Genomic DNA, 9,348 nt, shown 5'->3' with positions numbered 1-9,348 from the left:
GTAGGATCAATGAGGTCGCTGCTTGCCGAGGAGAGACTTTGCCACTTCCGAAAGTTCATCTACCTCGCCAAGCTCCAACCAAGATCCCGGAGGCATTCGCACCGCCATCCCGCGTTTAAGTCTTCTTTCTGTGCTACGAAATGCTTAACATTCGACATATCTATCGGTGGTTTTGGGAGTAATAAAATATGCTTGGATGGCATTCAGACGAAAAAAAAACATTAAAAAAAAAGGATTATTTAAGTCTGAATGAAGCATTTTTTTTTTTTCGGCGGGGACCGTTTGCTTTTTCGTTTCGGCCAAAAAACCCCATCAATTTTTAATGGTTTTTTTTCGTCTGAATGCCATCCGCATATTTTAGTACCAAAAAGTTCGAAATCTATATCAATTTTGAGAGCCCCTTTAGGTCGATTTGGTCCCATACGTTTAGTCAACGTCATTGAGCTTGAGGAATGCGAGTGCCGAGCGCACGGCGCTTCTTGACGGCACTATGCGTGCTACTGCTAGCCGGTAAGGGCGCTCAAAGGCTTCGCCTGGTTGTCGCGTCGGTGCTGGCAAAGTTTCGCGTCCTCACGGCGGATGAGGCGTCCGCTTCGCCGTCCTGGAGACTTTTCAGCACCTTCCTAGGCGATCTGAGGGACCATCGCGTCGGTAAAGTGCTGCTAGCGGGAGATCACTGCATCGTGCAGGCTAAAGACGGTGTCGACACGTACAAGTAAGTATTGACATGCCTCCACGTCAGTTTAAAAGCAATCCTATCACTAGAAGTGGGGCCGTCCCGGCGATATAATATTTGACAATCTGTGGTGTCGATGTGGCTTACAGAGTGCTGGTGCCACCAAGGACAGAGAATACATACATTCTCGATGCGTTAGTGCGCTCAGGAGTGGAATTTGGCTCCGCATCGCCGTCCACATCCAGCAAATTGATGCCGGTAGCAATTGCTCTGATGCCCTTCCTATACTTAGGACTCACGTACAAGATGCTCCGTGGATTGTACGGCTCTGACGCTGGAGCAGTGGGCAAAGATGGCACCAAGAAGGTTCGCAAACAGCAACATACTGAGCGGATCTCGTTCGACGATGTGGCAGGCATCGACGGCGCCAGGAAGGAGTTGGAGGAAGTCGTAGATTTCCTAAGACACCCGGCCAGATACCAGGCCATTGGAGCTAAAGTTCCTAAAGGCGTTCTACTATGCGGACCTTCAGGAACTGGCAAGACGCTGCTGGCTCGAGCTGTGGCTTCAGAGGCTGGCGTGGCGTTCCTGTTCTGCTCAGCATCGGACTTTGTCGAGATGCTGGTGGGCCGAGGGGCTGCTCGAGTGAGAGACTTGTTCACACAAGCCTCACAATACCCACAATGCATCATTTTTATTGATGAAATCGATGCTTTGGCTAAAGCACGGGGTGGACTTAACTCGAACGATGAGAGGGAGCAGACATTGAACCAGTTATTAACCGAGATGGACGGGTTTGAAGGGAATGTCAATGGAGTTATCGTGATAGCCGCTACGAACCGTCCGGAGGTGCTGGATTTAGCGTTATGTCGACCTGGACGCTTTGATCGCCATGTGTATGTGGGTCTGCCGGATGCTAAGGGACGTGAGGAGATTCTAGAAGTGCATTGCCGTAACGTGAAGCTTGATAGTGAAGTGGATCTGTCTGTCATTGCAGAGGAGTGTGGACCGTTGGGTCAACGCTCGGGAGCTCAGCTTGCAAGCCTTGTCAATGAAGCTGCGTTGCTGGCGGTACGTCACGGGGATACAAGTATCAAGTACGAGCACTTTGAACAGGCCATGAACCGCGCCTTCGCCTCGCAGACGCGCAGCATTGCTGGGTCCTCTTTCGAGTTCACAATGGAGGAAGTCTCTTAAGTTGTAGGAATGCGCTTTATAAAGCGGTCAAGACAGCTTCTGTTATATTTTAACAACGAAACGCTGCATGCTCGTACCAATGCGAGCTGGAAAACTAAACGACACACATTGCTCCACTTACACGACGCGATAACTGCATTTACTTGAAGCTGTAGCGATCTCTGACGCTCTCGTACCCGCGACGCAGCATCCAGCCGTCAATATCCGTGACAGTCATCGAGCTACCAGCCATCATAATCGCAGGACCCATATCCTTCGAAGGCTTCTCAGCGTCCGAGTAGAAGTCAGGAAGTCCAAAACCGTGGCCAATTTCGTGGCATACAATGTGAAGAATCTCCTGGTCAAGAGTCTGCAGCATGTTTTCGAGGTTGACTTCCTGTCCCCAATCGTAACCAAAACCTCCTTCGAGGCCCTGCTTCGGCCATAACGACAAATCGAATGGCTCACCCTTGCATGCGCTCGTGTCCGACCAGGTTTTAGGGCCGTTGTCAAAGAAATTGTAACAGGTTTGAGGACACTGTGGAACTCCCTCGGCGTCCAGATCACCAGCGTAGATCGTACCGAGCGAGTCATCCTTCCAGTCTAGCAGGGACGCATCCTTGACGGCAAAGCCAACCATGTTGACCTTAATCTCATCGTACGGCCAGCAGCCATAGCCGATCAACCAACGGTTCCATTCTGCGTATTGACGCTCCAGCATGGCCTTGAACTGGGAGGCCACGGTCTTGGAAAGTTTCTGCGTACTATCCCATCGCACACAGTAGTTGAGGGTGCCTTTGCCCTTCACAATGTGGTCGAAGATCCAGTTCTTGTTGTTCGTCTGGTTCACGCCCATGCGATTCTCAAAAATCCAATTAACGTCCTTGGTGCTGATAGCGTTCGTGTCCGGGTCGCCGATGACACATCCACCAGATTTGGACGTCACTGTTCCAAATGGAGCGTGCTTGCCAGTGCTGGTGGACGTTTGAGTCGCATCCGAACCTCCTTGTTGCGTCGCATCTGAGCCTCCTTGTGTCGCATCTGAACCTTCCTGCGTCGCTGAGGATTGAGCTGTGTTGGACGATGACTCGGGTGACGGAGCAGTATTTGAGGACGATTCAGTGTTAGATGACGACGCCGAAGAGATTTGAGTCGCCTGCGACCAGCCTTGGTCACCGGTTCCGCTAGACTCCGTCGACGTCGCAGGAGTGGGCTCTTCGATCCCTCCCGAGGTAGCCGCGTCCGAAGAGCCTTGGTCTTCGGATTCACTAGAGGTGGTTGGAGCCGTCGTCGTGGACGGGGTGGTATTTGACGAGCCTGCCGTCGAAGTCGACACAGACGGTTCCTCCTCGTCGGAGCCACTGCACTCTAGACTGTAGTCGTTGTCAGGGTTCATATCTTCGTCCGAGCCGCTGCATTCGAGACTCATATCATAGCCGGGAGACACCCCGCCTTCGCTTGACCCACTGCAATCCACACCCAGTGTTCCATCGTCGTACCCACTGGAGTCACCGGTTGAAGGCGGTCCGGCGTTGGATGAAGGCGACAGTCCTTGGTCTCCATTTCCGCTTCCCGTCGGCGTCCACCCTTGGTCTCCAGTTCCGCTTCCTTGAACACTTGTTGGTGTCCAGCCCTGGTTTTCACTACCACCTGAGGTTGGCGGAGTCCAGCCCTGTTCGCCACTTCCACCTGATGTCGGTGGCGTCCAGCCCTGGTTTCCACTACCGCTTGAGGTCGGAGGCGCCCACCCCTGACTACCAGTGCCACTTGATTGTCCGCTGGTTGGTGTCCACACCGTAGGGGTATCTGGCGTCGTAGGCTGAGACCAAGTTTGACTGCTCCCGCTTGACTGCCCGCTGCCCGCTGAATAAACCGACGGCGTTTCCGGCATCGTTGGTTGAGACCAGCCTCCACTACCGCTAGGTGTGACCATGGGAGCAGTCGTGGGCACATTGTTAGAGGACGAGGCCTCCCACTGCATCGGAGAATCGAAATTCCCGAAGCCGCTCGCTCCAGTAGCGGCATTCGTCGTTGGTGTGTCGCCTCCGGGCGCTACTGTGCCTGCAGTCTGGGTGACGTCATTCTGACCTGAGAAGTCGATGGCAGATGATGTGGCTGCCAATGTAGCCGCGAGCAGCACTGCAGGTGTGCGTGGAAATCGAATTCGTGCCATTTCCAGACAATGACGCAATGACTCCTTCTTACGTAAAACTACAAATGGGCTTCACCTGGAGAGTTGCTACCTATTGACGGTCGGTACACTACTGTGCATGAATCGTAATCCAATTGAACGATGGTAACCCCATCAAGAAATTAATCCACCTGCTCTTGCTGTTCGTTCAACGATACAACGATAGACGGTTTGTTCGTAATGCTATCAATTGATAACCATAGTTTATTGAGTACTAATCTTCTCGACGCCCACCTTTACAAACGATTTGTAGGATGGGGTGGCGTGACACGAGTCGAGCCACAAATGCCTGCATTTCTTGAACTCAATCTCTATGTATTATGTTTGCTATTGGCGGGCTGCCAATGGCGGCATAATACACGGGCCATGTACTCTCCAACCAATTGCACTCCTGGTGGAATGTCCACTGCCCAATTGAATAGGCCACCTACAATGCCTACTTCGTCCACGCGACAACTGAACCAGTCAATCGAGCCGATGCAAGTGAGTCAGGCGGATAGTGCTGTTCACTTGTTGTCCACACGGAATTGTCTATATCTGTGTACATGTACGTAAACCGTTGCATCACCTGACTCATAGGTTGACGAACCGATTCAGCAGCTATTTTGCAATTTTGTACTGGTGGGCACGAGTACGTTGATAGTGTGATAAAATTATGCTTAAGTAGACCTTCAGTGAATTTGGCACGCTAGAAGCAACGCATCACTCCTCATTAAGCTTAGACGCCCTGATGTTCTGATAAAAAAAAACTTTTCACAGAATCTGTTGTAAAACACAAAATAACAGAGAGGACTTTGTTTTCACAGAGCGCGCGGAAAGGTACTCTGTCTTCGCAAAATGGTACCACTGAAATCACATCACATATGGATGAATATCATTGCTTATTCGACCTTACTAGTATTTTGTATGCCTTTAAAGGGATTCGTTTCAGCCAATAATAATGAAAAATGTATTATAATCCAATCACTACTGGCTATAATTTATATTTTCACCAATAACAAGCGTTAGGGCTAGGTTGATCAGCCAGCCTTTCCGACATAGGTCGGATTGGAACGGAAAATGTGCATATCGATACAAACAAGTAGTACAGTATATATTGTGATCATCAGTCACTTTGTCCCTTTGGATTGGCTGTCAATACTTTCTGAGGGCAGTTCTTAACCACGCCATGCCATGCCATGGCAGAAATTAAAGCCAGATGATTGGCCAAGAATTTTTAGGGGTAGGGTGGAAATGCCACGCATGGCAAAAGTCCAGTGCCACCAAAAGTGACTTTGCCACGGTGACATTAGGGAAATTTTTGAATAACGGAGGGAAATCCAGAAAATTTACAACGAAATGGAGGGGGATATAGGCGCAATTCTAACGCTACTGCTAGCGCTCTTGCCGCTCGTTGCTTTGGCTGCTGAAGCGCGCCGCCAATGTCGACACCGCGTCCGGCTAGACTGGAAGGCACACGGAGGGCTACTAGTGGATGAGGGTCAGTTCCAGAAGTGCTATAAGATGTCTTATGAGTCATTTATGGCGCTTGCTACGAAGTTGGATCCATATCTACGTGTTGACGAAAAACAGTCTAGCAACAGGACTGGTGTTGAGCCGATAAGCCCCGTTAACAAGCTGCACATGTGCTTGCGTTGGCTTGGAGGCGGTTCGTACCACGACATTCGGGTAACAAGTGGAGTTAGCGTGTCGGCCTTCTACGCCAGCATCCATGAAGTTGTGGATGCAATAGTCGACCATCCAGATCTACAGCTACAGTTCCCTTCAACCATAGCTACTCAACGTTACGCTGCAAAGCACTTTGAAAATCTCAGCAGCTCTCGTGTAATGAAAGGATGCGTAGTAGCCATCGACGGCTGGTTGTGCCCCATACGGGTGCCGAAGAAGGACGAAGTTTCGAGAGTTCGCTCATTTTTTTCGGGGCATTATCGACGTTATGGTGTTAATGTGCAAGCCTGTTGCGACCATCTAAGTCGGTTTACAGCCGTGGCATGCTCTAGTCCCGGTGGAACTGGAGATGCGGTTGCGTTTCTAAAGTGGAGACTATCTAGCGTCGTTAGTAAGTTTCCTGCCGGATTGTACGTGGTTGCAGATAACGCTTACACTAACACCAACCAGCTCTTGACCCCGTTTCCTCGACCAAGAATATCAACTACGTTCCATGACAGCTACAATTTTCACTTGAGCCAGCTGCGAATTAGAATTGAGATGGTCTTTGGTCTACTGGTGAGTAAGTGGAGAGTTTTCAATGCGCCGATGGAAATCGCCTTTAACAGAGTGTCTTGCACAGTATTGGCTGCGTGCATCTTACACAATTGGTGTATCAACCGGCGGCTTCAAGAAGATATATTCTATCGAGTAGATAACGATGAGGACTTAGCGGAGGCGTTGGACGCAACAGTGGAATCGAACGATGCATCAAGAGATGTTACTGTTGCTACGCAAGATACTTCAAGGTATCGTCAGCTGTACGACTCCTCTGACTTACTTGTCGACACGGACACCTATAATTCTTCGGAGTGGATTAGAGGTGCTGTTGTCGATCTTCTTGAACGTGATACCATTTTGCGCCCGCAATTAAATCAGGCCAGACGACGCAGAGAAACACAGGAGCAGTGAATCCAGCTTGCATGCATTAAATATCAAATGAGTACTGCTGTTACCTTGTTGCTTCGTCCCTCGTGATAACCACAAGTAGTTAATTTCCCGCAAGATAGAGAAGAAGATGGTGTTCACCCACACCAGACTTCACAACTAATCCAGCTCCGCTAGGCGGGATTCGTACTGCTGTAGTCGTTTGGTGTACAGCCCAAGGCTGTTCGTCAATGCCACGTCGGTTTCTCCATTGGATACAGACGCACGTAAACTATCCTTCACTTGGAAGATCACTTGATGAAGTTTAGCAATCCGACCAAGCAGCATGTCTTCCTCATCAGCGTTTGGTGTGACGGCTTTAGTCGACGCCGCTGTTGAGCTCTGATTTCCGATAAGAACCTCAGCGATGCGATCAAAGGTCGTGAGAATGTTGTCTTGCCACTTAGTTGACTTGCGTAAAGAGCGATCACCCTTTGACGAACGCTTCAAGTTCATCGAGTCGATTTCATCTTCCTCGTGCATGCCCCCTTTCACATACGACTCCAACTCTGGCTTCTGCTTGATGCAAACCTTCACATACGCAGCATCCAAACTTCCATCGCAGAACTCGTAAAAGTCGTTGGAATTTTGACCGGATACATCGAACTTCGAGAAGGCTTTGATGTATTTGGTGTTCACTTTCTTCCACATGTCATAAAGTCGTGATGCATCATGCTGGACGATGACAGAAGGGTCGATCCCGATGTAGCGAGGGTCATTGAAGGTGAAGAGGCCATTGTAATCTGTTGTGTTGGTTTGAAACTCCTTGGCTACCTCCTTCCAAAAGGACGTGTTCTGGTTTACCTCACCCGTGTCTTTTTGGTCTCTCGTTGCCGCGTCGTCGGATGAAGCAAGACGCGTAGCAAAACGGTCCGAGAAAATAACATCGAGAAGTCGAATGCAGCAGTGTTTTGTTTTGCGCAAGCTTGGATCCAACAGGTTTTCGTCGTCAACAGTTGCTTGAACTGCTCTACGTGTAGCATCGTGTCTCATCAAATGTTCAACGAGCGCAAGCTTACCGAACTTCCTGGGCACTCGCAACTTTCTCTCGCTGCACTCCTTCCGCAGTTGAGCCACCGTCCACGACGCATAGTCATCACATGTCGGCGTCGGGACCGCTCCCGGATTTTTAACGGTCCAGTTGCGTATTTGCATTCCAATACGGTCGGCGGTGGCACCTCGGCTCACCGGTTGTGAATCGTTACTACCAGGCTCCGGTACACCACGTTCTTCGGCGTTTGAAAGAACAACAGCGCGGTCGCCATCCTCCGTATAATTATGTTGTGGATAGTTAGATCGGGGCTCGCTGACTGCAACATAGCGGGCATTTCCACCATTAATTTGGGTGCCACGGTCCGTTATATCAATCACGTTGCGCACACCAGGAGCACAGTACCCACTGGCATCACTATCTCCACCGGCAAAACGGTCTCCACCAGCAACAAAGGGTCCACCAGCAGCAAAAACACCTTCAGCAACGCAGTTCCCAGTAGCAACATAGTATTCGTCAGCAACACGGTCTCCATCGATGCCATTGGCATGGCGATCAACAACATGGTCTCCACCAGTAGCACGAGTGGCCTACGCCAGCGACATGACCAGTAATGGTACCAGCAACATGATCTCCGCCACCAGCAGCACGGTCTACACCTGAAATATGGCCTTCATCAGCATCAACTCCAACACCGCAACAACCTTTACCAGCTTCGCCCATGCGTAGTACCGCAGCAGCATCGCGGTCATTACCTCCTCCACCGTTAAGAAGCCCACAAAAGTCACGACCAACAGAGCGAGCTCCATCTGCAACATCAACCCCACAAAACGCAAGTGGAGTGGACACAACGCCAACGTGCTCAGAGGAGGATTTCCTGAGAGCATCTACAGGTGGCGCACCGCTTGCTGGCATGACTTTGACGCGCTTGGGCCGCCCACTTCGCGCGTCTGTGGTCCTCTTCGCGCTCTTGTTGTTGCCAGGCATCTTCGTTTCCTTTTGGTCAGCAAGATTTGTTTTGTTTTTCTTTAATCGTAAAATTTTGTTTTTAGAAAAAAATAATATTGGTGGCAGTTGCGTTCCTAACGAAAAACTGCCACACTGCCATGACGCTGCGACAAGTTTGCCATGGCATGGCACTTATGGCAGTGGTTAAGAGCGGCCCTGAGAGGGAGTAGGTTGTCGCTTTAAATAAAGTTTATGGTCGAAAATCAGAGTAATAATCAGAATTAGCAGTTTTAAATAATAGTAAGCGGTAGAGAGGACTCGAGAGTCCGTTAGTTCACTTATAGCTTGTCTGCAATGTACTCGAACGCTGCATTCTCAACAGGCTCACTGGTTCTGCTAGTGTGTCCAAACTCACCAACTTTAATTGCAACACATGCGCGTGTCTTTTCCATTGCGTATTTATAAATGTTCCAGGTGCTTGGATTGCCCAGTTCTGCATGAGCATTCGGAGAAATCTATGTTTATATAAACGAGATGGGATAATTTAAAACGGACACTAATCTAGATAACTGGTCACTAAGGCCCTGGTCTAAGTAAACATTCTGAAAATCGTTCTGAGAAATAGCGTGTACTGATTTGCTAAAATTGAGTTGCCACTCGGAACGAATTTCAGTTTTTTACCGTTCTCAATAGCAACCTCAGAACGCCTGGCAGAGGTGTTCTGAAGTCAGA

General features: G+C 49.7%; 4 protein-coding genes across 4 annotated transcripts; 2 read left to right on the top strand and 2 right to left on the bottom strand.

Moving 5' to 3' along the window:
• Positions 1–375: 375 nt before the first annotated feature.
• PPTG_08604 (hypothetical protein) lies at positions 376–2,334 on the top strand. Its single transcript, XM_008902725.1, has 2 exons — positions 376–715; positions 826–2,334. Exons 1-2 carry the CDS (start codon positions 453–455, stop codon positions 1,871–1,873), a joined length of 1,311 nt encoding a protein of 436 aa, XP_008900973.1. The 5' UTR covers positions 376–452; the 3' UTR covers positions 1,874–2,334.
• Positions 1,875–4,025, bottom strand: PPTG_08603 (hypothetical protein; the record flags this gene model as incomplete). Its single annotated transcript, XM_008902724.1, has 1 exon — positions 1,875–4,025. One exon carries the CDS (start codon positions 4,023–4,025, stop codon positions 2,013–2,015), a length of 2,013 nt encoding a protein of 670 aa, XP_008900972.1. The 3' UTR covers positions 1,875–2,012.
• A 1,356-nt stretch (positions 4,026–5,381) lies between these two features.
• PPTG_08602 (hypothetical protein) lies at positions 5,382–6,662 on the top strand (the record flags this gene model as incomplete). Its single annotated transcript, XM_008902723.1, has 1 exon — positions 5,382–6,662. One exon carries the CDS (start codon positions 5,382–5,384, stop codon positions 6,660–6,662), a length of 1,281 nt encoding a protein of 426 aa, XP_008900971.1.
• Positions 6,663–6,797: 135 nt separating this feature from the next.
• On the bottom strand, positions 6,798–8,477 carry PPTG_08601 (hypothetical protein; the record flags this gene model as incomplete). The annotated part of the gene is made up of 2 exons (XM_008902722.1): positions 6,798–8,258; positions 8,379–8,477. The coding sequence occupies 2 exons, from the start codon at positions 8,475–8,477 to the stop codon at positions 6,798–6,800; spliced, it is 1,560 nt and encodes a 519-aa protein (XP_008900970.1).
• Between the last annotated feature and the right edge of the window lie 871 nt (positions 8,478–9,348).

Source organism: Phytophthora parasitica (assembly GCF_000247585.1).
Source record: "Phytophthora parasitica INRA-310 unplaced genomic scaffold supercont2.14, whole genome shotgun sequence".
In the NCBI taxonomy this organism is placed as follows: Eukaryota; Oomycota; class Peronosporomycetes; order Peronosporales; family Peronosporaceae; genus Phytophthora; species Phytophthora nicotianae.
Note: the sequence above shows the minus strand (reverse complement) of the source record. Positions and strands in the feature narration are given on the sequence as shown.

Excerpts from the sequence above, each read along its gene's own strand:
- PPTG_08604 (XM_008902725.1), top strand. The coding sequence starts at position 453 with ATGCGAGTGCCGAGCGCACGGCGCTTCTTGACGGCACTATGCGTGCTA. Across the intron at positions 716-825 it reads GACGGTGTCGACACGTACAA|AGTGCTGGTGCCACCAAGGA; the intron begins GTAAGTATTGAC and ends TGTGGCTTACAG.